This window comes from Haliotis cracherodii, unplaced genomic scaffold (genome assembly GCF_022045235.1).
Source record: "Haliotis cracherodii isolate W230 unplaced genomic scaffold, xgHalCrac1.p SCAF_32, whole genome shotgun sequence".
Lineage (NCBI taxonomy): Eukaryota > Metazoa > Mollusca > Gastropoda > Lepetellida > Haliotidae > Haliotis > Haliotis cracherodii.
The window spans coordinates 822,276-849,511 of record NW_027266289.1 but is presented as its reverse complement, the minus strand read 5'-3'; the positions used below and the strand labels follow the sequence as shown (position 1 = coordinate 849,511).

Here is a 27,236-nt window from a genome sequence, read left to right as displayed (position 1 = left end):
TAATATTTGTACCCACATCCGCCGGCGTTGGTAAATATCTAAGAGGTTGGAAGATGGATATTAATTCCAACATGGATGTTAACGATATTAAGCCCATCATATCGAGTAAAATTAACGAGGAATTAGATGATTTACATAGTATAAAATACCAGCTGACGATTAAAATGACATTGAGTAAAAGTAACACAGACGATAGCACCGAATATACCGAACCATATTTCCGAAGCAATCAAGAAGTTATAACCGAATCCGATACTATAAACTCATCATTAGATACATCAATTCAGAGAATACAGGAAACTTTAGAACGCTGGACTAATAGAGGTTCGGGTTGGGGTGTTGATAAAATCGATAGTTTATATTTAGATATAGCGAATTATATGCCCTTCAAAGGTGGATCTTATATAGATTTACCCCCGTATTATAAGAAGAAAAAAGCCATAATTAACGTAAAAAATAAATCCGATGACTGTTTAAAGGGGCATTCACACGGTACAACTAGTTGTATACAATTTGTTGCATGCAACTAGTTGCACGAACTGAAGTTGTATACAACTCGGCATTCACACAGCGGCGAGTTGCATACAACTCGGATCTCGCGAGATCTCAATTTTTAAGACGATGTTTACATTACGTCATGGCGTCCGCGTATGACTATGATAGCGATGACGATATACTTGAGATTGCCACAGTTGCGTTGCTTGTGGATTGTTCACAAGTTAGAACCAAGCGGTCATGTTGGGTCAGGCCATGGATTGCTAGTGTTAAGGCTCCACATTCCATCATTCTGACTTTTGTATAACTTCCGGCGAACCGGAAGTATGGTTTTGAGAGAGGACAAATAAATGGCGAAGAGATGAGCGTGTGTTGGTGTCATTCTCAGTGATATGGCGAATTAACAAATGGTAGCAGTGCGTGTCCATATAGCGAAGGTTGTTGTTAGCGTCTGTGATGGTGAAAAGCGTATCTGGCTGTGAAGTGTAAAGTTTTAGGATACTTTATAGACTTTCAAGTTTGAAAACGGTCCACGTGCGAAAACATGGCGACCATGAGATTGAATCCCCCGGATTTGGTTAAAGCTGGAAATTATGAACGATACAAACAAGAACTGCTGGCTTGGAGACAGGTAACTGTTGCAAAAACGACTGAACAAGGTGTAGCTGTAGCGTTGTCGCTTCCTTATGACCATCCCTTATGTATTCGTGAAAATGTGTTTGACCACATGAACGTTGCCGATTTATCAAAAGAAAATGGTCTCGACATTTTGATCAAGTTTCTTGATGAACATCTTCTGAAAGATGATTTGACTGATAGTTTGGAAAAGTTTGAAGAGTTTGAAGATTTTCGTAGAGAGAAAGGACTGTCCATTAATGATTATATTACAAAGTTTGATTTGATGTACAACAAGATTAAGAAGAAAAATATGACATTGCCTCCTGAGATTTTGGCTTTTAAGCTGTTGAGACGTGCAAATACCTCAAGAGATGAGAAGATGTTGGTGTTGACTGGGATGGACTATTCAAACAAAGGACAATTGTATGAACAATCCCGAACATCTTTGAAGAAATTTTTGGGAAGTGATGTGACAGGTGGAACAAGTTTTAAAAAGTCAAGTGAGATACCTTCCATTAAAGTTGAACCTGTTGCATTGGCTGCTGATGAGAGTTATGGTGCTTTTAATCAGAACTATGAAAGATCAGCAACATTTCGTGGAAGACGACAAAGTAGATTTCCAAACACAAGTTACTCCAATAGAGGAAGATTTCAAGGCAGAGGGGGATCATCTTCATATCGAGGGGGTAAAAACATGAACCCTCCTGGTCCAGATGGTAAACCTTTGACTTGTTTGTGTTGTGGTTCCTATAGACACTTGATTGCAAGATGTCCAGACAGCTGGGAGAATTTATCAAAAAGGGTATACTACACAGAGCATGATGAACATGGACATACTAGTGAATCTGACAAAGTGTATGCTATTTTGTTCACTGGTGATCAAAAAGAGGAAATAGTGTTGCTAGGACTTGAGGCTAGAAATTGTGCTGTGTTGGATTGCGGCTGTTCCAAGACAGTGTGCGGAAAATTGTGGTTGCAGTGTTATATTGACAGTTTATCCAAACAAGAAAAAGAGAAAGTGGTCAAGACTAGCAGTGATACTGTTTTTCGGTTTGGTGGTGGAGATAAGTACAAATCTCTTGGTTCATATGAACTGCCAGCAGTTGTAGCGGGAAAGAAAGTTACTATCATCTCAGATGTTGTCGATTCAGATATACCTCTTCTATTATCACTGTCGGCAATGAAGAGTGCTAAAGTTCATCTTGACTTGGAAAATGACTGTGCGTATGTTTTTGGTAGTTGCGTTTGTCTAAACATGACATCTTCAGGACATTACTGTTTGCCAATCATTGAGAGTTTGTCAGCAGATTGTGAAAGTGTCAATATGGTTTCACTGTATGATGCTTCAACGTCAGATAGAAAGAAGATCTTACAGAAACTTCATCGTCAATTTGCTCATCCATCAGAGAAGCGTCTGATTGCCTTGTTGAGAGATGCAGATATATGGAAAGACGAGTATGGAGATATTTTACATCAAATCTGTGAAAATTGTGACATTTGCAAAGTTCATTCCAAAACCCCTTCCAGACCGGTAGTTGCCTTACCAATGGCTACACATTTCAATGAGAAGGTAGCAATGGATCTTAAGAAGTTTAGGGACTGTTGGATTTTGCATATGGTGGACATGTGGTCGCGTTTCACCATTTCAGTGTTCATAAAAAAAAAGACTCCTTCGGCAGTGATAGGAAAGATTATGACATGCTGGTTAGGAGCGGGATTTGGTGTCATGCAATCAATTCTGACTGATAACGGTGGTGAATTCTCAGCTGAAGAAATGCGAGAGGTAGCAAGCATCTTGGATGTACAAGTGATAACAACAGCTGCAGAAAGTCCTTTTCAAAATGGTTTGTGTGAGCGCATACATTCAGTGACTGATCATATGCTGATTAAGCTTGAAGAACAGTGTCCTGATACACCACTTTCAGTTCTACTTTGTTGGGCAAATATGGCGCGTAATGCACTTCAAATGTGGCATGGCTTCAGTTCATACCAGCTTGTGTTTGGACAAAATCCTAAGCTTCCAAATATCATGACAGATCGTCTCCCAGCTTTGGAAGGAGTTACTTCTTCAGAGACATTTGCTCAACACTTAAATGCTTTGAATGAGTCAAGAAAGGCTTTCATAGAGTCAGAATCTTGTGAAAGAATTCGTCGTGCTTTGAGAAACAAAGTAAGGGCATCAGAAGAAAGATCATGTCTATTATAAGAGAGAAGGACAGCAGCGATGGCTGGGACCTGGTAAAGTTGTGTTCCAGGATGGAAAGGTTATCTTTGTTCGTCATGGTGGAGTTTTCGTCAGAGTGTCTCCAAATAGACTGAAGAAAGTAGGTCATGAATTTGAACATGTTGAAAGAAGTCACAAAGAAGATGATCGTGTTGAAACCATACAAAGTGATGCAAGTGAGGAGGAGATGGGGAATGAGATCTTTGATCTCAACAATAGAGACACAGAAGAGAGCAGCATGCAAGAAGTCACTGACGGAAGACAAGTTTCAAAAGACATATCATTGAAACAAAACGACAGAATATCACTCAAGACACCAGAAGGAAATTGGGTATTAGCTAAGGTGATATCAAGAGCAGGAAAGAAAGGTGGCAAGTACACAAATTGGTTCAATGTGAGACAAGATTCAGGTGAAGCGGTTAGTGTAAACCTGGACGTGGCAGAGTGGAAAATTGACACTGTAGATGAAACTGTAGCAGATGTCAATGTCGTGATGGTTCCAAAGTCAAAACACAACGAACAATCATGTGTGAGTGCAAAGCTTGAAGAATTGAAGAAGTTAGAATCTTTTGACACTTACGAAATAGTTCTAGATCAAGGACAGCATAGAATTTCAACAAGATGGGTGATTACAGAGAAGGGACAAGAAGTGAAGGCTAGATTAGTTGCAAGAGGATTTGAGGAGGATTTTTCTATGCGGAAGGATTCTCCAACGGTCAGCAAGAGTGTCCTCAGACTATTTCTTGCTATTGCAGCTTGTAAGCAATGGAATGTCAAAACCACAGATATCAGATCAGCTTTTCTGCAGGGAAAAGAATTGGAGAGAGGTGTGTTCATGGACCAGTCTGCATTTATTGAAGAAATACACGTTGATGTGATATCATCAGATAGAAGTGCGCAGAAAAGAGAGTCACTCACGCCAAACGAAAGCACAAAATTTAGGGGGATAGTTGGAAAATTGAACTGGGCAGTTCAAGGTTCGAGGCCTGATTTAGCCTTTGAGATGGTGGATCTTAGTACGAAATTCAAAGCAGGCACTGTGTGTGATCTTATAAGAGCTACAAAAGCCTTGAAAAAATTGAAGTCTGTTTCAACAAAAGTGTATTTTCCTAGGCTGGATGATCAATTGAAATGGAGGATTGTTGTGTTTTCAGATGCTGCTCATGCAAATCTGAGTGATGGCATTGGCAGCGTGGGTGCACATGTGATATTTCTTGCTGATGATAGCAATTGTTGTGTTTTGTCATGGCATTCTGGCAAGATTAAGAGAGTGGTTCGTTCCACATTGGCTGCAGAGGCTCTTAGTCTTCAGGAGGGGTTGGAAGAAGGAGTGTATCTCAGGGGGGTTTTGGCTGATGTGATCAGCGTTAAAGTGCACATGGAGGCATATGTGGACAACCGCAGCGTTGTCGATGCCATACATTCAACAAAAATGGTGGATGATAAAAGACTGCGGATTGATCTAGCTGCCATAAGACAGTTGCTTAACAATGGAGAAGTGCTGAAAGTGTGTTGGTGTCCAGGTGAATATCAGTTGGCAAACTGTTTGACAAAGAGAGGAGCATCTGCACACCAACTAATGACTGTTTTGTCATCAGGAAAACTTTCGGGTTTTCAGTGACTCTGTAATCATGGTGATGATGCATGACAGTTCTGACAGGAAAACTTTCGGATTTTTCAGTGACTCTGTGATGATGAATGACAATCATTTATTCTGACAGTGTTTTTATCTTTGAATGACTTTCACCAAAAATAACAAAAAATATGTTTTTGCTTTTAGATATTTTTATTTTAAAAAAAAACAGATCTTTAATCAAAAAATAAATAAGAGAATTTTATAGGAGTGTTAAGGCTCCACATTCCATCATTCTGACTTTTGTATAACTTCCGGCGAACCGGAAGTATGGTTTTGAGAGAGGACAAATAAATGGCGAAGAGATGAGCGTGTGTTGGTGTCATTCTCAGTGATATGGCGAATTAACAGCTAGGCGAGGGCAATTTGGAGCATACAGCGCTCTTTTGGCTGAGCTCGAAGCCGAGGATACAAAGGCCTTCTCCAATTTTCTTCGCATGAACAAGTCAAGCTTCACCGATCTCCTAGATCGCGTGTCACCTCTTATTGCCAAAAGAGACACCCCCATGCGTGATGCCATTCCACCCGGTGAGAAGTTGGCCATTACTCTCCGCTATCTAGCCACCGGTAAGTATACTCTTGCAAAAAGCGATCTATTGTTTACCCGTGATCAGCTGTTATTGAAGGGCAAGGACACGATGAACAGGCAATACTCCTCACATTGTACAATGGCATAATCGCTTGTTATACATCAACGGAATAAGTGTGTGTGGAGCTTTGAACGAGGGTCTAACTGTGTGCCCGCCCGCCAGCTTTTCGCATATGTTATTGTATCTGTTACGTTACCTAAAATAAAGATTAGGCCAATCACTACCTCCAACAAACACATTGCTACATCTCATCATACCAGTATATAGGCAAACAGTAAAACTGAGTATGGGTGAATGAGAATGCTTGATTTTCCACTGTAAGTCTATTATCTTTAAAGTATTGCCATAGAAAACTTAAACGCTCATTTTGAAGATGAATTGTATTTATTTTGTACATGTTCAGGTATATTTCATCAATGTGAAGTGTCTGTTTTGAAATATAAATATGTTAAGTGCAGACAATTTCTTCTTCGCACAATTGATCACATACAGCTTTATTATTTCAAAATATTTTTCTTATTACATTTTACTCAATTAAATTATTCAAAACCCGCAAACAATTCTTTATTTGACACAAATACATAGGCACTTTAAATTGGCATGTTAACATTAAGAGACACAACCACCATCTTTGGCATTTACATTCTCATTCTGGGTCTGTTACTTAGAATTAATTAATTAGAAATGTTAGTTAGAATTAATGTTTTTTTTATTCTATAAAAAAATAATTACAAGTTCAGATCATGACATATTTTCATCAATTATTATTGTGAACTGTATATATCAAAGTGATATGATAATTGACACAAGTGTGTAAATAACCAGATGCCATGAAACAGTTTCATTTACATTTGTTATTGATTCAAAGATGTGAAAATTAGTACATATGTACTAAATGAAGTGGGTATGCAATTGTAAATGATATAATAATTGATTTACGTTTAAATTCTACTTTGTATTACATCTTTTTGTGGGTGGTAATGTTATCTCCAAGATTGAGTGATGCTATAATGATAATCTATGAATACATATTTTTATGGGTTTTTTAATTTTCAACAGGAGATAGTTACAAGTCACTGGAATATCTATACAGAATACCAAGCAACACAATATGTGGATTTATTCATCATGTCTGCCAAGCGATTTATGACTCATTGAAGGATGATTACCTGAAGGTATTGTTGATATTTTTATTAAAAATTATTTCCCGAAAGCAAAGTTGATTGAAAACAATATAAATAGCATAGGCACCAGTTGACAACCTGGTCTTTTGTGTGTGTACAGTTTCAAGAAAGAGTACTGGTCTGGATATGGTCTGGAAAAACACACCACTATGTACAGAGTCAAAGTAAAAATTGTTGCCATGGAAACAGGAATTTTTTTTAAAATCCTAATTGACAAAATGCACCACATCATCCCCTGATTAATACATATACAAGGTTTGGTCAAAACTCTCATGTTTTTCAAATTGTGCATCATAAATAACCTCTAAATAACAGTTCCACTTCAGTTGTCTAACTGAGCTTCAAAAATTAATTGTTGTATTTTCATTTTTAATTCTTGTCTCTTTCTGTCATTGGTGACATTTGATAATTCACTCGCTATGTATTTAGCAAACAACATGTCCCCACTATTCTCTTTTGCTGCCCTTCTTTGCTCAAGTGATTTCAGTGTTTGCAGAACTTGGGTTTGCAAACTGTTATTGTCTGAGCGCCTTGCTTTCTTGATTGGTGTTGACTCTGCCAGGGGCAGAGAAGGGCAGTCTTCTGTATCCATTTGACTTGTCAACAAACTATCAGAGGCGCTGCTTTGCTCCTGTTCATCTGTATCTTGTCTCTCTGAGCTGTTCTGTAAATTTAAGGTTCCAATGTTATCCTTTATTTTTTATTTCCAATTTCAGGTTCCAACCACAGAACAGGCATGGGCAGACATAAGTCAGGGATTCAGTGACAAGTGGCAATTCCCACACTGTATAGGAGCACTGGATGGGAAACACATTGCCATTCGGGCCCCTACAAACTCTGGATCATTGTATTACAATTATAAAAATTTCTTCAGCATTGTTTTGTTGGCCCTTGTTGATGCAAATTATAAGTTTATTTATGTTGACATAGGAGCCAATGGAAGAGCCAGTGATGCAGGTATATTTGCAAACTCCTCATTGTATGCAGCTATGGAGAACAATACTCTGAACGTACCACCCCCTTCCCCCCTTACTGGACGCCAAGAACCTGTGCCCCATGTCATTGTTGGGGATGATGCTTTCCCACTAAAGACATATATCATGAAACCATTTCCCTTTAGAGATACCACAGAGGACAAAAAGGTCTTCAATTATCGCCTTTCTAGAGCTAGACGTGTCTCTGAAAATGCATTTGGCATACTTGTAAACAGATTTGCTGTATTTCAAAGAACTATTACTGTTGAACCTGAAAATGGCATTAAGATTGTTATGGCATCTGTGGCTCTTCACAACTTTCTTCGCACAAAATGTGACAATGTATACACAGAATCAAATAGCACTGATATTGCTGTTGTAAGAGAGAGTAGAGCAACATCACTTGTCCAGCAAGGGGGAAACAGAAACACTGCCAATGCAAGAACTGTTAGAGAGGAATTTGCAGAATATTTTTCTACAAATGGTCAGGTTCAGTGGCAATGGGACTATGTCATCTAAAGTTATATTTCTAATACCCTTTACCTATAGTACCACAAGTACAGATGGAGACAGTTCTTTAAGTTCATGGTCATTCATATGTTCGCACTTCAGCAACAGTACAAATAGTACAATCTTTTCATTTGAATGAGTGAGTGAGTATGGTTTCATGCCGATTTTAGCAATATTCCAGCAATATCACACATTGTACCCATGTCGGGAATCGAACCCAAGGTCTTCGGCGTGACAAGCAAACCCTTTAACCACAGGCCGCCCTCATTTGAATGAATTTGATCAACAAAATAATGATAATGATAAATATGCCTATTTTCATGACACCAACCATGTTGTATACTGTGTTCATTTGATGAACCTGCCTCCTGAGGAATGGATCCAGAAGTTGGAACCATTCCCATGTGGAAACATAGACCTCGTCGGTCCCTGCTCCACTCTTCTTGGACAGGGTCTCCTTCCTCAGCTCCTTACCATAGTATGTTCGTAAGGTAGAAATTTTAGTTGGGACTTGATCAACTAGAAGAGACATAAATATTGTCATATTAGTATCAAATGCTGGAAACAAGAAAGTGACGGGTAGTTGGATTCTTTTACAATGTTTACTGATGGAGTGAATGTAATTCAATATTACATTTAGGGACTGAATTTATTAAGATTAAGATACACAACACAGAGCAATTTAGGTTTTATTACATAAGAACATAAATAAACATGAACTTGAGTTCATTAGTGTGAACAATGTGATAACATTATAGAACTGTGTGGAATTAACATAATGATTGATAACACACACACATGACAAAGTATGACTATTTGTAAGACTGTTATTTGGAATATGCTCATGTACTTTATGATCATGTCTGAAAATCATCATGGAAATATATGTCTACTTGAAGTAACTGTGATATGAATTGTTGCTAATATAATTTAAATGATTTTTGTATGTATATATGCAGCTGTACAATATGATTGATTGTTAATATTTCATTGTTGTGAAATATTCAGATAAAATATAATTAATCACTGAGCCGGAATATTCCTTATCATTTCATAGAATAACATACTTAAGCGGTCTCTATTCCAACATTAGCATGACATGTATCACTCCAATGGAGCCTCTCGCATGTAGGTCAAATAGTGTAAACAGAAAAGCGTGCATCGACATTAAAAAGGGTTGTAATAACATATATCGGTGACTGCACATAGTATGAGATATAGCTTCTCAAATTCAACATCATTTCAAGCTGAACACGTATTTCTGATTCATTTTATGTTCGTTGATCTGTCTGAACACGCTCAAAGAGCAGACGTACGTTGTACACACCTATCAATCGCCGAAGTAAGAGGTCAGAGTTCATCACATAAAACAATGAATTAGAAGTATGAAATCGTTATCTGACCCTTCTATGTGTACACATGTACCAAACTAACCATTTCCGCCTAGTCATAATGCCCGAAAACGAGTACAGCTTCTACAAATGCCGTGTGTCACCAGCTGATACTTCGCATATCATGTTCATGAATTCTCACCTGTCATCCCATTACCCATCATCTCTGCAATAGAGATGTAGGCTGCTTGTCGGTGTTCCCGCTTGGAATAAAATGGACTGGATACATTCCACAAGCAATCATGGGACGCATAATAGCCGATAAACCGCTCCGTTTCCACTCTAGACATCTCAACTTTCTTCAAGCGGGACGCTGGGGTCGCCATGATTGTTTACATTTGGAGGTGAAAATATCACGTGATTCGGATACGCGTTTTGATTGGCTGCATACGTACAACTTGTCGCATGAAAATAGAGCATGTCCTATTCCGTACAACTCACGTCCAACAAGTTGCATGCGTCAAAAGTTGGACCGACTTGCCCGTTCACACGATGCAATGTGTTGCATGCAACAAATTGTATACAACTAGTTGTACCGTGTGAATGCCCCTTAAGAATAATGATAAGATCTGCATTGTTCCCCGTAGACAAAAATCCGGATAGACCTTCTAGCTATCCCCAAAACGATGGACTCAACTTCGATGGTATAGACGAACCTACACCAATATCACAAATTGATAAGGTGGAAAAGCAAAATAATTTAGCTATAAATGTTTTCGGACATTCTAAAGGAATTGTTGTACACAGGATAAGCTCCGCTCCGGAACATATTCCCAGAATCAATTCATTTCTGATCGAAAAAGATGGTAAATATCATTATACATGGATAAAGAGTTTAAACAGGCTATTATACGATCAAACAAAACATGCTAGAAAGAAATATTTCTGTGAAAGATGCCTGCATGGGTACAGCAGACAAGATCTATTAGAAGCGCATAAAGAAGACTGTAGAGGTGTTGGGCAGAATGCTAACAGGATCGATATGCCTAAAGAAGGAAAAAATATATTAAAATTTGAACATTATTGTAATCAAATGCCAGTACCATACGTAATTTATGCCGACTTCGAAGCGCTTATCAAACCCACAGAAAATACCAACCATAATAATCAAGATAATAGTTTTACGTACAAAACTCAAGAACATATTCCTTGTGGGTTTGGATATATAGTTGTAAGGTATGATGGGAAAACAAACCCGCCCGTGATTTACAGAGGTCCCGATGCAGCGGGAAAGTTCCTAGAATATCTACAAAATGAAGAGAGAATAATCAGGGAAAAATTATCGTGTAAGAAACCCATGCGTATGACGAGGGATGATTGGAGGGCTCATAAGAAGTCAACTAGTTGTCATGTTTGTAATAAACCCCTGGATGGGGATTCCGTAAGAGATCATTGTCACGTCACGGATAATTATCGGGGAGCCGCTCATAACGAGTGTAACTTGAAACTAAAAATGAACTCTCAAACAATACCCATCCCCGTTGTGTGTCATAACCTTAGGGAATACGATTCACATCTCATTATGCAAGCTATCTCGAAGACCGACGGCGGTTTAACGTGCATTCCTAATAATATGGAAAAATACATATCGTTCTCGTTGACTAAATCTATACATTATAGGGACAAGGATGGGAAATCTAGAATAAAACAAAGTAATGGGCTTAGATTCATAGACTCCGTACAGTTTCTGTTATCTTCCCTGTACAATTTAGCTAATGCGAACAATCCCGATGACTTTGCGATAACAAATCAATATACCGATAAGATAACTCGTCATTTGTTGCTGAGAAAAGGTGTATATCCTTACGAATATATGGATGATTGGTCTAGATTCGAAGAAACTGAATTACCACCCCTCGAATCATTCTATAGTAACTTAACAGAATCTAGAATAACAGATGCCGATTATGAACACGCTCTGACGGTGTGGGATAAATTAGGTTGTAAGAATTTAGGCGATTATCACGATCTGTACTTAAAAACCGATGTACTGTTACTCGCCGATATATTCGAGATATTTAGAAAGACATGTTTCAAACAATATGGCTTGGACCCGGCATGGTACTATTCCAGTCCCGGACTATCGTGGGATGCATTGTTGAAGAAGACCGGCGTAGAACTAAAATTACTCACAGATTACGATATGCACTTGTTTATTGAGAAAGGATTAAGAGGTGGTATATCGATGGCAGCTGAAAGGTATTCTAAGGCTAATAATAAATTAGTGGAAGGATACGATCCCAGTAAACCCGACACGCACATATTATATCTCAACGCTAACAATTTGTACGGATGGGCTATGAGTCAACCTTTATCCACGGGTGGTTTTGAATGGGTCGATGAGAATGATATTCATAATAATGATGTGAATAAAGGGTACATACTAGAAGTTGACTTGGAATATCCAAGTTCGTTACATAAAGACCATAACAGTTATCCGCTAGCTCCCGAAAGATTAATGGTTAATAAAGATTGGATGTCGGAATATCAACGCTCCTTGATGGGTAATAGTAGGTTAGCCAACGTAGAAAAACTCGTACCAAATTTGATGGATAAGACAAAATATATAGTTCACTACAGAAATCTCCAGTTGTATCTATCGTTAGGTATGAAACTTAAGAAAATACACAGAGTTCTAAAGTTTGATCAAAGCCCTTGGATGGAGCCCTATATAAGGTTGAACACAGATTTAAGAAAGATAGCTACCAGCGATTTCGAAAAGAATCTATATTAGCTCATGAATAACTCAGTATTTGGTAAAACTATGGAGAATCTAAGAAAGCGTGTTGATGTTAAATTAGTCAGATCTAATGAGGAAGAAAGACTCAGGAAACTTATAGCCAGTCCGGCTTTTAACAGAAGCAAGATATTCGATAACGACTTAGCCGCGTTGCATATGCAGAAGAGTAATATAAAATTCAACAGACCGGTGTACGTCGGTATGAGTATTCTCGACTTGTCAAAACACTTAATGTATGACTTTTATTACAACGAACTTAAGAAGCAATACGGCGATAGATGCGAGGTGTTATATACTGACACAGATTCTTTGTTGATGGAAATACAAACCGAGGATGTGTATAAAGATATGGCAGAAAAAATAGATATGTACGACACGAGCGATTACCCTAAAGATAATCCACTGCACAGCGTAGTGAATAAAAAGGTGTTAGGTAAGATGAAGGATGAATGTGCTGGGACTCCTATAGCGGAGCATGTAGGATTAAGACCTAAGATGTATTCTATAAAAAAGTCTGATAATGGAGAGATAAGAAAAGCTAAGGGTGTTAAGAAGTATGTTGTAAAAAAGCATATCAAACACGAACAGTATAAAGAATCATTATTTAACGGTAGAACATTCAAACACGAGATGAACTCTTTAAGAAGTTACGATCATAGGATATATGGATTAAGAATGAACAAGACATCATTATCCCCCTTAGATACAAAGAGATGGATTGATAATGATGGTGTAAATACCTATGCTTATGGTTATGGTGGTAATACCGTACCGTCGGGAACTATGAACAACTCTTCTCGTACAAATGCCCTACCCGGTCCATCTTGAAGATAATAAAGAATAGGCTCTCCTTCTTTCGAAACCAATCTACTAATGTTATACGTCTTAAGGGACCATATGGGATCGGTTGCGCGACGTAGGCCTCCTTCGAGTTCACCGGCCTGGTATAAATATCTTACCCTTACTCTATCCGGAAGTTTTCGTTCTTTGCCTCTCCTCGGTGCTGAAGATTCGGAAGTCACGGATTTCATTTTAATAGCATCGGATGGTTTCTTCCCTATTAATCTCGTTACTTCATTATTCAGCGCTGATACAATGACTGATAATCGTGTCACCCATTCGGTTGATCTCAATCGCTCCGATTTCATTTCGATCCCATACTGATAGCCAAACAAACGTTCCGCTAATGTCCGGTTAAATCTTTCGACGATAGCTTGACTGCGGTGGGCCTCTCTTTCACCACGGACGATTTCGACATCGTTCTTTGTTAACAGTTTAGTTACCGATCCCATAAACTCGCGACCGGGATCTACTTGAAATAGCTTAGGCCATTTTAGCGGTCCGCGTTTATATATGCGACTCAGTGCATTAGCTACCTCTGTTGATTCTTTCGATGTTAATGGCTCAGCCTCCTTGTATCGACTAGCCACATCCAATATGGTTAAAGCGTATTTATACGTTTTGCGTTTTACCTTATCGTGGGGAAGAAACAAGAGGTCAGCCTGATGAACTTGATTCGTCGTAAAAATATCAAACTTCTTCCTCGGTATATAACGCGGTGCCGGTAAATATATTTGCCACATCGCTTGTTTCTTTAACCAATCCTTGGCCACATCTTTAGATACCTTAGCCGCGGTGGCTAATTTTTTTATTGCTCCTACACCTTTCCAATATCCTCGTGGGCTATAGTAAATTTTATCCATTATTAATTAATATTGATGCTTCATTTAATTGGGAGTGGTTGGTCAGTGATGGGGAGTGGTGGGTCAGTGATGGAGAGCGGTGGGTCAGTGATAGGGAGCGGTGGGTCAGTGATGGAGAGTGGTGGGCTAGTGATGGGGAGTGGTGGGTCAGTGATGGGGAGTGGTGGGTCAGTGATGAGGAGTGGTGGGTCAGTGATGAGGAGTGGTGGGTCAGTTATGGTGAGTGGTGGGCCAGTGATAGGGAGTGGTGAGTCAGTCATGGGGAGTGGTGGGTCAGTGATTGGGGAGTGGTGGGTCAGTGATGGGGAGTGGTGAGCCAGTGATTGGGAGTGGTGGGTCAGTGATTGGGAGTGGTGGGTCAGTGATGGGGAGTGGTGAGTCAGTGATGGAGAGTGGTGGACCAGTGATAGGGAGTGGTGGGTCAGTGATGGGGAGCGGTGAGTCAGTCATGGGGAGTGGTGGGTCAGTGATGGGGAGTAGTGGGTCAGTTATTGGGCGTGGTGGGTCAGTGATGGGGAGTGATGGGTCAGTGATGGGTCAATGATTGAGAGTGGTGGCCTAGTGATAGGGAGTGGTGGGTCAGTAATGGGGAGTGATGGGTCAGTGATTGGGCGTGGTGGGTCAGTATTGGGAAGAAGTGGGTCAGTGATGGGGAGTGGTGGGTCAGTGATGGGGAGTGCTGGGTCAGTGATTGGAAGTGGTGGGTCAGTGATAGGGAGTGCTGGGTCAGTGATGGGGAGTGGTTGGTCAGTGATGGGAAGAAGTGGGTCAGTGATTGGGAGTGATGGGTCAGTGATTGGGCGTGGTGGGTCAGTGATGGTGAGTGATGCGGAGCGGTGGGTCAGTGATGAGGAGTGGTGGGTCAGTGATGGAGAGCAGTGGGTCACTGATGGGGAGTGGTGGGTCAGTGATGGGGAGTGGTGGGTCAGTGATGAGGAGTGGTGGGTCAGTGATAGGGAGTGGTGGGTCAGTGATGGGGGTTGTTGGGTCAATGATGGGAAGGGGTGGGTCAGTGATTGGGAGTGGTGGGTCAGTGATGGGGAGTGGTGGGCCAGTGATAGGGAATGGTGGGTCAGTGATGGGGGTTGTTGGGTCAATGATGGGAAGGGGTGGGTCAGTGATTGGGAGTGGTGGGTCAGTGATTGGGAGTGGTGGGTCAGTGATGGGGGGTGGTGGGTCAGTGATGGGAAGAAGTGGGTCAGTGATTGGGATTGGTGGGTCAGTGATTGGGAGTGGTCGGTCAGCAATGGGGCGTGGTGGGTCAGTAATGGGGAGTGGTGGGTCAGTGATAGGGAGTGTTGGGTCAGTGATGGGAAGAAGTGGGTCAGTGATGGGAAGAAGTGGGTCAGTGATTGGGAGTGATGGGTCAGTGATTGGGCGTGGTGGGTCAGTGATGGGGAGTGATGCGGAGCGGTGGGTCAGTGATGAGGAGAGGTGGGTCATTGATTGGAAGTGGTGGGTCAGTGATGGACTGACAATACTTCCAACCAAACATCAGTGGTGGGCAGTGGTGGGTCAGTGATGGGGAATCGTGGGTCAATGATCTGGAGTGGTGGGTCAGTGATCTGGAGTGGTGGGTCAGTGATCTGGAGTGGTGGGTCAGTGATGGGGAGTGGTGGGTCAGTGATGGGGGGTGGTTGGTCAGTGATGGGAAGAAGTGGGTCATGGGTCAGTGATTGGGAGTGATGGGTCAGTGAATGGGCATGGTGGGTCAGTGATGGGTCAGTGATGGGGAGTGGTGGGTCAGTGATGGGGAATGGTGGGTCAATGTTTGGAAGTGGTGGGTCAGTGATCGGGAGTGGTGGGTCAGTGAATGGGCATGGTGGGTCAGTGATGGGGAAGTGATGGGTCAGTGATGGGGAGTGGTGGGTCAGTGATGGGGAATGGTGGGTCAGTGATGGGAAGAAGTGGGTCAGTGATTGGGAGTGGTGGGTCAGTGATGGGGAGTGGTGGGTCAGTGATGGGGAATGGTGGGTCAGTGATGGGAAGAAGTGGGTCAGTGATTGGGAGTGGTGGGTCAGTGATTGGGCGTGGTGGGTCAGTGATGGGGAGTGATGAGTCAGTCATGGGGAGTGGTGGGTCAGTGATTGGAAGTGGTGGGTCAGTGATCGGGAGTGGTGGGTCAGTGATAGGGAGCGGTAGGTCAGTGATAGGGAGTGGTGAGTCAGTCATGGGGAGTGGTGGGTCAGTGATAGGGAGTGGTGGGTCAATGATGGGGAGTGATGAGTCAGTCATGGGGAGTGGTGGGTCAGTGATTGGAAGTGGTGGGTCAGTGATCGGGAGTGGTGGGTCGGTGATGGGGAGTGGTGGGTCAGTGATGGGGAGCGGTGGGTCAGTGATGAGGAGTGTTGGGTCAGTGATGGAGAGTTGTGGGTCAGTGATGGAGAGTGGTGAGCCAGTCATGGGGAGTGGTGGGCCAGTGATAGGGAGTGGTGGGTCAGTGATGAGGAGTGGTGGGTCAGTGATGGAGAGTGGTGAGCCAGTCATGGGGAGTGGTGGGCCAGTGATGGGGAGTGGTGGGTCAGTGATGAGGAGTGGTGGGTCAGTGATGGAGAGTGATGGCTCAGTGATTGGGAGTGGTGGGTCAGTGATGGGGAGAGGTGGGTCAGTGATGGGGAGCGGTGGGTCAGTGATGAGGAGTGTTGGGTCAGTGATGGAGAGTTGTGGGTCAGTGATGGAGAGTGGTGAGCCAGTCATGGGGAGTGGTGGGCCAGTGATAGGGAGTGGTGGGTCAGTGATGAGGAGTGGTGGGTCAGTGATGGAGAGTGGTGAGCCAGTCATGGGGAGTGGTGGGCCAGTGATGGGGAGTGGTGGGTCAGTGATGAGGAGTGGTGGGTCAGTGATGGAGAGTGGTGAGCCAGTCATGGGGAGTGGTGGGCCAGTGATGGGGAGTGGTGGGTCAGTGATAGGTAGCGGTGGGTCAGTGATGGAGAGTGGTGAGCCAGCGATAGGGAGTGGTGGGTCAGTAATGGGGAGCGGTGGGTCAGTGATGGGAGGTGGTGGGTCAGTGATGGGAAGAAGTGGGTCAGTGATTGGGATTGGTGGGTCAGTGATTGGGAGTGGTCGGTCAGCGATGGGGAGTGGTGGGTCAGTAATGGGGAGCGGTGGGTCAGTGATAGGGAGTGGTGGGTCAGTGATAGGGAGTGGTGGGTCAGTGATGGGGAGTGGTGAGTCAGTGATGGGGAGTGGTGGGTCAGTGATTGGGAGTGGTGGGTCAGTGATGGACTGAGAATACTTCCAACCAAATGTCAGTGATGGGGAGTGATGGGTCAGTGGAGGGTCATGGATGGGGAGTGGTGGGTTAGTAATGGGGAGTGGTGGTCAGTGATGGGGAGTTGTGGGTCAGTGATTGGGAGTAGTGGGTCAGTGATGGGGAGTGGTGGGCCATTGATGGGGAGTGGTGGGTCAGTGATGGGGAGTGGTGGGTCAGTGATGGGGAGTGGTGGGTCAGTGGTGTAGAGTGATGGGTCAGTGATGAGGAGTGGTTGTCAGTGATCGGGAGTTGTGGGTCAGTGATGGGGAGTGGTGGGTCAGTGGTGTAGAGTGATGGGTCAGTGATGGGGAGTGGTTGTCAGTGATGGGGAGTGGTTGGTCAGTGATGGGGAGTGGTTGGTCAGTCGTGGGGAGTCGTGGGTCATTGATGGGGAGTGGTGGGCCAGTGATGGGGAGTGGTGGGCCAATGATGGGGAGTGGTGAGTCAGTCATAGGGAGTCGTGGGTCAATGATGGGGAGTGGTGGGCCAGTGATGGGGAGATGGATCAGTGATGGGGAGTGGTTATCAGAGATTCATTCAGACCACATAGATCATTCAGACCACTTGGATCATTCAGACCACAGAGGATCTTTCAGACCACAGAGGATCATGCACACCACAGTGGATCATTCAGACCAAAGAGGATCATTCACACTACAGAGGATCATTCATACTACAGAGGATCATTCACACAACAGAAGATCATTCACACCACAGAGGATGATTCACACCATATAGGATCATTCAGACCACAGAGGATCATTCACACAACATTTGAATAATTCACACTACAGAGGACACTTAACACTATAAAGGGATAATTCACACCAGAAGATCTTCCACACCACATATGATAATTCACACCACAGAGGGTCATTCTAACCACAGAGGATCATTCACCCTACAGAGGAAAAATCACACCACATGAGATCATTCAGACCACAAAGGATCATTCACACTATAGAGGATCATTCACACTACCGAGGATCATTCACACCACAGAAGACCATTCACACGACAGAGGATCATTCACACAAGAGCGGATCATTCACACTACAGAGGATCATTCACACTGCAGAGGATCATTCACACCATAGAGGATCATTTACACTACAGAGGATCATTCAGACCACAGTGGGTCATTCAGACCACAGAGGATCATTCAGACCACAGAGGATCATTTACACGACAGAGAATCATTCAGACCACAGAAGATCATTCATACTACAGAGGATCATTCACACTACAGAGGATCATTCACACCACAGAGAATCATTCACACCACAGAGGATCATTCACACCACAGAGGATCATTCACACCACAGAGGATCATTCACGCTACAGAGATTCATTCACACCACAGACATCCATTCAGACCACAGAGGATCATTCACACTACAGAGGATCATTCACACTACAGAGGATCATTCACAGTACAGAGGATCATTCACACTACAGAGGATCATTCACAGTACAGAGGATCATTCAGACCACAGAGGATCACTCACACTACAGAGGATCATTCAGACCACAGAGGATCATTCACAGTACAGAGGATCATTCACACGACAGAGGATCATTCACACGACAGAGGATCATTCACACGACAGAGGATCATTCACACCACAGAGGATCATTCACGCTACAGAGATTCATTCACACCACAGAGATCCATTCAGACCACAGAGGATCATTCATACTACAGAGGATCATTCACACTACAGAGGATCATTCAGACCACAGAGGATCATTCACACTACAGAGGATCATTCAGACCACAGAGGATCATTCACACTACAGAGGATCATTCACACTACAGAGGATCATTCGCACGACAGAGGATCATTCACACGACAGAGGATCATTCGCACTACAGAGGATCATTCACACTACAGAGATTCATTCACAGCACAGAGATCCATTCAGACCACAGAGGATCATTCATACTACAGAGGATCATTCACACTACAGAGGATCATTCAGACCACAGAGGATCATTCACACTACAGAGGATCATTCACACGACAGAGGATCATTCGCACGACAGAGGATCATTCACACTTCAGAGGATCATTCACACCACAGAGGATCATTCACGCTACAGAGATTCATTCACAGCACAGAGATCCATTCAGACCACAGAGGATCATTCACACTATAGAGGATCATTCACACCACAGAGGATCATTCACACTACAGAGGATCATTCAATCACTTGTAACAGAATACATAATCACGAGGTACTTTACCTTCAATGTCAAATTACAGAACTATCCATCTACCCAAAAGGAATACTTGATACTATCAATACATGCCAACATGATAGAAACACACGTTGTGACAAGGGAAATCCTACAAAACAAATATGTTGCCAGCGAAATCAATGACTACGTTGACAGACAGCTAGCCTACGTTATTAAATCTGTCAATACACTTCGCTGACAATGAATAGTTTTACCACTCAATAACATGCTTGTTTGTTAAAATATCCAAATATGAATCAAGAACATTCTTTTTATTTTTTCTATTTTTAACTTTAAGAATAGAGACAGGTTGAATGGTTTAAACCACTTAAATAACTTGCATCAGAGCCTTTCAGAATAATCATTTTATTCAATCTGAGTTGTTTCATTTTATGGTACGTAATTCTTTCGCCAGAATCCCAGATATCAGAAATTGAATACACTTACAGCTCATCTTAACAACTCGTTTAGACTATCTTCACAAACATTTTCGTGTAGAGGTATGTGGCGAAAACAAATCTTTACAAAAACTTTGCTGTTGGATTATTTTTTTAGGTTCACACTAAACATTTCAAACAATCATCCAGGCCTACAATAAGCATCACATCTGTCTTCATCGATGACCATATTCATCACTGTCCAATGGTCAACTGTGACATAAGCCATGTTTACCTGGCGATGCCTCCCCTTGTCGGACAGGAAATGTTCATTTGGCATAGCCTGGCGATAGCACCCACTCCTTGGAGGCATTTCTGAATACCATCTGAAAATAACAAAACCATCACATTACTAGAGAACCTAGACAAATCTCTGAATGGAACTTATCTTACAGAAAAATTGTTGGTAAATTATCTTAATTAAGAAATAATAAAAAGGAGCCCAGAGACTCTTCATTTCCTGATATTGCAGTAATCTAGACTTGCCCACTATTATGGACAGACATGAATAGAGGACCATGAAAGTCACACAGGTTTGAAACAGTGACTGTTCCAACTTGGAAATCTCTGCCTGCTGCCAAACATTTGTAGTGTATATGGTCCCAGGCCATGACCATCTTAACCTGAACAATACGACAATGGGGAGCACAGGACCACACTGAAATTGCGTAGTCAGCAAAACGCAAATTAATCTTGAGAAAAACTACATTGGATTAACAAGATTACCATGGCTGAAACTCAATTCAAAAGCAGACTATGCCAAGTCTAACCTTTACCTGCCTTAGACATGTGCCAGTCATGTTTTACTCAACAAAGAGCATGCCAAAACTGGTAGTGTTATTGCAATTCATCGGGAAACAGGCGCATCGTCAGCAAACTTTGCACGATACGATACCCGATACATTTAATTTGGCAGCGATTCCCATTTAACCCCGTATCGATTGTCCATGATGATCTCTCATCTATATGAATAAGCAAGTACAAACTATTTTTTAAATTCCTCATAACTTTTTGGCCGTCCTACGGATACGACACCGGCCCAATAACAAAACTGACTATCTTTTCCTTGCTGACTGTCATAATACAATACATAAACTGTTTGTTTCTTATCTTATTCTCATACAGAATGGTTGGCTTGACTCATTGTCATGTTTGATGGGAATTAGTCAGTTGTCCTTCTATGAAACTGTATTCTCAGTCTAATGACTGGGATTTTGTCATAAAATGTCATAGATACAGTATTGAGATACAAATCACATGGTGGCTTCTGTATTAAGATATGTATCACATCGTGTAACGCCTGTACTGCAACATCCCTACAAACTTGTCATATCTTGGATTTAAACCCCCAATATTATTCTAATTAAGGTTGGATATGGTGTTGCGTGGTGCCGCAATCAATATTTACTGTGGTCAACAGCATGAGAGAAATGAGCAAAGTTTGAACCTGAGAGTCTTGTTAATGTGAGTGAGTGAGTGAGTATGCTTTTACCCCGCTTTTAGCAATTTTCCAGCAATATCACGGAGGGGGACACCAGAAATGGGCTTCACACATTGAACCCATGTCGGGAATCAAACCTTGGTCTTCAGCGTGACAGGCGAACGCTTTAACCACTAGGCTACCCGGTGTAGACTAGGTCTTCAGCAACCCATGCTTGCTGTGAAAGGCAACAATGCTTGCTGTAAAAGGCGACTATGCTTGTCGTAAGAGGCGACTAACGGGATTGGGTAGTCAGGCTCGCTGACTTAGTTGATGTATATCATCATATACCAATTGCGTGGATCGATGCTCATGATGTCGATCACTGGATTGTCCGGCCCAGACAGAGTCTGACAACAGGCAGGAACAGATGTCCTTGATGGTACAGAGTCTGACAACAGGCAGGAACCAATGTCCTTGATGGTACAGAGTCTGACAACAGGCAGTAACCAATGTCCTTGATGGTACAGAGTCTGACAACAGGCAGGAACAGATGTTGTTGATGGTACAGAGTCTGACAACAGGCAGGAACACATGTCCTTGATGGTACAGAGTCTGACAACAGACAGGAACACATGTCCTTGATGGTACAGAGTCTGACAACAGGCAGTAACCAATGTCCTTGATGGTACAGAGTCTGACAACAGACAGGAACACATGTCCTTGATGGTACAGGGTCTGACAACAGACAGGAACACATGTCCTTGATGGTACAGAGTCTGACAACAGACAGGAACAGATGTCCTTGATGGTACAGAGTCTGACAACAGGCAGTAACCAATGTCCTTGATGGTACAGAGTCTGACAACAGGCAGGAACACATGTCCTTGATGGTACAGAGTCTGACAACAGACAGGAACACATGTCCTTGATGGTACAGAGTCTGACAACAGGCAGGAACCAATGTCCTTGATGGTACAGAGTCTGACAACAGACAGGAACAAATATCCATGATGGTACAGGTTACACACAACCAAATGTTTTCCCATAGACTACTGTGGTAACGTTATATTTTTTTTAAAATAACTAAGCATTCAACAACTATAACCTGTATGTGTGGGCACAGCTTGGCCTTAGAGTGGCAATACAAACATTAAAAATGACCAGCTTAGCCAGCTCCTTTTCCGAGTACAGGAAGCTAAACACACACACACACCCCATTTTTGCACCAAATGTCACCTACTTGGAAATAGCTGTGCTCACATTCAGTATAATTATAAATTAAGTCATCATGTTGGAAAAGACAGTACTAAATATAGAAAAACATGGTCAGTTTTAATAACTGGATGGATGTACATTTGAAAGACATAAAAATCTTACAGAATATCCTCCATTCACAACCTGCAAATATCCCTTGATCTGCACTGAAGGCTCCCTACGAAAACCGCACTGTCCCAACTGGTTCTGATTTGGTGTAGTAGAACCTGTAGACAAATCAGAATACATTTGCACTTGTCAAATCTGTGATTTATGTATTGTATATATATGTAGCTTCTCGGAAAAAAATGGAAATTGGATTAAACTTCACTACTTGTTCCTATCCAGCATGTCTATATGGCACTAGAATACATAGTTTTGATGCACAGTAAGAGTTGTGAGAGTTTAATGATGTACATTTCATCAATGTTTTACAAAAGGTATTTCTGTATTAATAAAGAAGTTTCTACCTCCATGCACTGACCATTGGAGTTAATTCATATTTCATAAAAGAAAGGGGTCAAGGGTCAATTCTATAAATGATTCAGGCTGCATAGATCATATCACCCTAAAACATTTTTTCGACTAAAAGAATTGAACAAATCTTTAAACCTCAAAACCAGTAACAATACATATTTAAAATTGAGTAGTGGTCTGTTGTTTGCCTTCCTTTGCTGACATCATCAGAACATAGCAGAGTCTGCTACATTCATTGAATATGGTTTTGACACTGGTTTTTGATGCGATTGATATTGTTTGAGATTGCTCGAACTTACAGCATCCATTGTTTATATAATTAAACACTCAAATGGCTGTCAGCATTTGGTAAATCTTCTATGGAGGGGCTATCACAAATATTTGTGCTTTCATTTACTCCAAAAATCAAAAGTATAATCACCTATGATAAAGGCTGGTGACATAAGTACACATGGAAAGGAATCAGAAAAAAATCTCAAAATTGGACAGAGAGCATGGAACTCAGGCCAACAATAAGCAAGGGACACATTAAGCAGCTCTAAAGACATCATATATGTAAGGCTGGATAATGAGCTTTACCAGGAAATAGCAAGTAAAGGGGTGCATTGTTGCCAGCAATCGCAAACGCTGACAAGTGAACCACACCGCCTATTAAAGCCGAGAAATGGAAATGGACCCTCAAGTAGAAGAAAGCTCTTTGAAACCACAACATGGAAGGAAATTACACTTAACTCAATTGATTTATTTAGTTAAGACTTTAAAATGCTCACAGGACATCAAACATACTTACTGTTTAATGTTTCAAGGTGGCTAAACTTGCTAAATTTCAGTTATTTGCCAGTTTCAATGAAACAAAGTTGAAAGTCCATATAATTTTGAAAATGTACAGCTTATCCTGACATAAAAGTAATTCTTCTTATTCACAATTAACAGTGTCATGCAATACCAGCTTAAAATAGTGTTTCTCTCCAATAATTTATGGGTTTATAGGGGAATGAAAGATGCAATGCATTTTACTAAACAGGGGAGATAATTTAGTATTGTCGAACACTATCACATTCTTTACAGATGATTTCAGAACCATAATGTTACATTCCAAAAGAGCCAGTGGATATTATTTTCATCTAAGCAGGTTCTGGGACTGGTGTATAGCCCTTACTCTATGCACAGTGAGGCATTAAGGGAGCACTGTCAGAAATGTCTAGTGCATGAGGGTGATCTTATTACAGACTTGATAGTGAGCAACAGAGGGGACTCAAGTGGACTGGGCTTCTTAAATGTACTTAATGTACCTACATGTCCAAGTTCCACAATGTCTACAAGGTAATAGAGCGCAGCGAGGCAAAACAAGGGATGTCGATCACACACTGCCAACACCGGACTTAAGATCAGCTTCTCTAAATGCCAAATTGGATGTGAAAACTTCTACTTCTTCTGCATGAGTGCACATATACCTCCCCAGTCAACATCAGGCATGCGAAAAGCTGAAAAAAAGTGTACAGACAATATCAAATGGCAAAGCAGTTTGGATATAACAGCCAGGAGTCAGTTCTTGAGGGGACAAAATAAATATTTGAAAGTCATATGAGTGAAAAATAAGTCTGTTTTAGGAAACTTAATAGAAAAATCTTTCATTCACACAAAAGCACCTAACAGAAAGGTATATTGGTATGCTACATTGTTTACTATAAATAAGGGGATGTGTGACATATTCTGCTGTCAGCATAGTACATGCTTCATACTCAAGATAACGGCATTGCGTAACTTGACTGGCAAGCGATTGACACAAGGCAGAAATTGTTATGGCAGTGGTGACTTTATCCTTATTTTGTTGTCAAATTCATCAGTTTCCACAAATTCAGAAGGCAGGAGGAGGGCTTGATGGACAGAGGTACCCTGGGGGGTTTGTGCTAAGTTCGACCACAATACGAAGCAACATTCATTTCCAGGCCATCCAAATGCTCCATTCAACCCAAAATGTCCCCAACTTCACTGTCATTATTTTTAAATTTGCCTCCATGGTGTATCCATGGTGAAATATAAACAGGAAAGCATGTAAAGTAGGAATTACTGAAATGTGCACTCACCCTCCTGGTTACACACAACCAAATGTTTTCCATAGACTTCTATAGTAAAGTTATATTTCTTTTAAAAATAACTAAGAATTCAACAGCTATAACCTGTACGTGTGTGCACAGTTTGGCCTTAGAGTAGCAATAAAAACATAAAAAATGACCAGCTTAGCCAGCTCCTTTGCTAAGTAGAGGAAGCTAAACACACCACCCCCAGTTTCGCACCAAATGTCACCTACTTGAAAATAGCTATGCTCACATAAAGCACAAGTCAACTTGTTGAAAAGGTCAGCACCAAATTAAATATTGAAAAATATGGTCAGTTTTAATAACTGGATGGATGTACATTTGAAAGACATAAAAATCTTACACAATATCATCCAATCACAGCCTGCAGATGACTCTCGATCTGCACTGAAGGCTGAAAAACCACACTGTCCAAACCGGTTCTGATTTAGTGTAGTAGAACCTGTAATGACGACCAAGTCATTCATTAATAGTTGTAAGGAAATATCATATTTTGGTGTAGCAGACGCCCCTGAGCTCCATACAGTGGTGGACCGTGAACTTGTGTGTGCAGAGCCTTCCATTATTCTTAATCAATGCTATAGCATTATTCAAACTAATCCTTTTTGTGTACTGAGGTAAAAAAATATTGAATGAAAATATTAATTACATTTTTTCGGTACTAAAATCTGATTTTGTATTTTTTTAAGGTGAGTGAAAAAGCCAACTGTAACAGATAGATACAAGAGTTACCCCCCTTTCATTCAAGTAACAGTTAATTCTCAACACCTATCAAAGTCATTTATCCCGTAATGAGTGAATATTTCAATCTTTTTTTGGATGGAACCTTTACATCAATGTTCCTCTTGAAGAAGTTTTTTTGCTCACAAAGTTCACACTCAAAATGATCATGAAGCCACTGTACAACCTTATTATTTTCTGACAAACATTGAGAATAGGTTGATGTTACAGATTCACAATCTTTCAGTAATAAACTATTACTAAAATGAGAATTGCCACAATCAAATAAATTGACAATTGTTGATATATATATAACAGACTGTGCACTATATATAATACAATTATATACATTAAATAGAGCATGGGGTGAGGGTGGGGGTGGGGTGGGGTGGGGTGGGAAGATTATTCCAATCACCCTATCTGCCCCACCCCAACCCCCATGAATCATTGCTGTACAATATTTCATACAAGTACACTGTACTTTACTTTAATTAAAACATAAATTGAGTTATTTGTTGTAACACATAACATCATAATTGATCCTCCTAACTACGTTGAAACTATGTTCTTTAGTGATAATAAACATGTTTTAGTCACAAACACGTGACATTGACAATGTGAAAAAACTGAAATGGTTCAGCCGGACAAAGTTTGTTGTTAAACTTTAAACAGATATCATAGTTTGTCATCGCGAAATTTACAGCGCACAAAATACCCCAATATCATAAATATATTCTCCTTTACAACATACTTACATATACTGCTTCAAATTGCGAGAATTGTTGCTGGATTGTTAAAAAAATACTGTAGTAAATTCGATCGTGTTTGTCCGAAGGGAAGTAACTGCGTAGTTATGTAAAAACTGCATACCGCTAATAGAAATAGGGTGGGGTCCGATTTATGATTTTTTTTATATATTGTTCCTTATAACTTAAATCTAAAACACACTGCAAATTATAACAAATGATTGCTGAAGAGAATACACCCATTTCAAACCGCGTATTCGGCTGAATTGATAGTTTCAAGAATAACTGTTGACTTAATCAATGAAACTCAACTTCCAAGAAAATTCTAAAAATAGCAGCTTATGAAATACGCACGCAACCTTTACCCTAGTTTGTGATGTACGCTGATTTTCCCGCTTTCTGCGTTAATCGAGGAATTAAGAGATGGGATTTTGAACCGACCCTCCGAGGTGTGGTAAACTAGCTTTGAGAATAAGTGCAGGAAGAGTTACCTCCTCTTGCCCTGAGCATTGCTGAGAAACC

At 41.3% G+C, this 27,236-nt stretch overlaps 3 protein-coding genes and 1 long non-coding RNA gene across 4 annotated transcripts; 2 read left to right on the top strand and 2 right to left on the bottom strand.

Moving 5' to 3' along the window:
* Positions 1-520: 520 nt before the first annotated feature.
* LOC139477239 (uncharacterized) lies at positions 521-6,783 on the top strand. Its single transcript, XM_071259792.1, has 3 exons — positions 521-761; positions 5,322-5,537; positions 6,620-6,783. Exons 1-3 carry the CDS (start codon positions 521-523, stop codon positions 6,781-6,783), a joined length of 621 nt encoding a protein of 206 aa, XP_071115893.1.
* A 270-nt stretch (positions 6,784-7,053) lies between these two features.
* LOC139477205 (uncharacterized) lies at positions 7,054-9,945 on the bottom strand. Its single transcript, XM_071259764.1, has 3 exons — positions 9,762-9,945; positions 8,560-8,747; positions 7,054-7,408 (listed from the first exon to the last, which is right to left on the bottom strand). The coding sequence occupies exons 1-3, from the start codon at positions 9,943-9,945 to the stop codon at positions 7,067-7,069; spliced, it is 714 nt and encodes a 237-aa protein (XP_071115865.1). The 3' UTR covers positions 7,054-7,066.
* Positions 9,946-16,106: 6,161 nt separating this feature from the next.
* On the top strand, positions 16,107-17,291 carry LOC139477238 (SUMO-interacting motif-containing protein 1-like). The gene has a single exon (XM_071259791.1). It carries the CDS (start codon positions 16,107-16,109, stop codon positions 17,289-17,291), a length of 1,185 nt encoding a protein of 394 aa, XP_071115892.1.
* A 2,661-nt stretch (positions 17,292-19,952) lies between these two features.
* LOC139477216 (uncharacterized) lies at positions 19,953-26,792 on the bottom strand. The gene is made up of 5 exons (XR_011654146.1): positions 26,724-26,792; positions 25,592-25,690; positions 24,446-24,633; positions 22,796-22,899; positions 19,953-20,321 (listed from the first exon to the last, which is right to left on the bottom strand). It is a non-coding gene; the product is annotated as an uncharacterized lncRNA (long non-coding RNA).
* Between the last annotated feature and the right edge of the window lie 444 nt (positions 26,793-27,236).

Coding starts and splice junctions, on each gene's coding strand:
- LOC139477205 (XM_071259764.1), bottom strand. CDS start 9,945: ATGGCGACCCCAGCGTCCCGCTTGAAGAAAGTTGAGATGTCTAGAGTG. Junction 8,748..9,761: donor GATGGGTAATGGGATGACAG/GTGAGAATTCAT, acceptor TGTCTCTTCTAG/TTGATCAAGTCCCAACTAAA. Junction 7,409..8,559: donor TGAACACAGTATACAACATG/GTTGGTGTCATG, acceptor TTAAATTTACAG/AACAGCTCAGAGAGACAAGA.
- LOC139477238 (XM_071259791.1), top strand. CDS start 16,107: ATGGGGAGTGATGAGTCAGTCATGGGGAGTGGTGGGTCAGTGATTGGA.
- LOC139477239 (XM_071259792.1), top strand. CDS start 521: ATGCAACTAGTTGCACGAACTGAAGTTGTATACAACTCGGCATTCACA. Junction 762..5,321: donor GGTCAGGCCATGGATTGCTA/GTGTTAAGGCTC, acceptor GCGAATTAACAG/CTAGGCGAGGGCAATTTGGA. Junction 5,538..6,619: donor TCTCCGCTATCTAGCCACCG/GTAAGTATACTC, acceptor AATTTTCAACAG/GAGATAGTTACAAGTCACTG.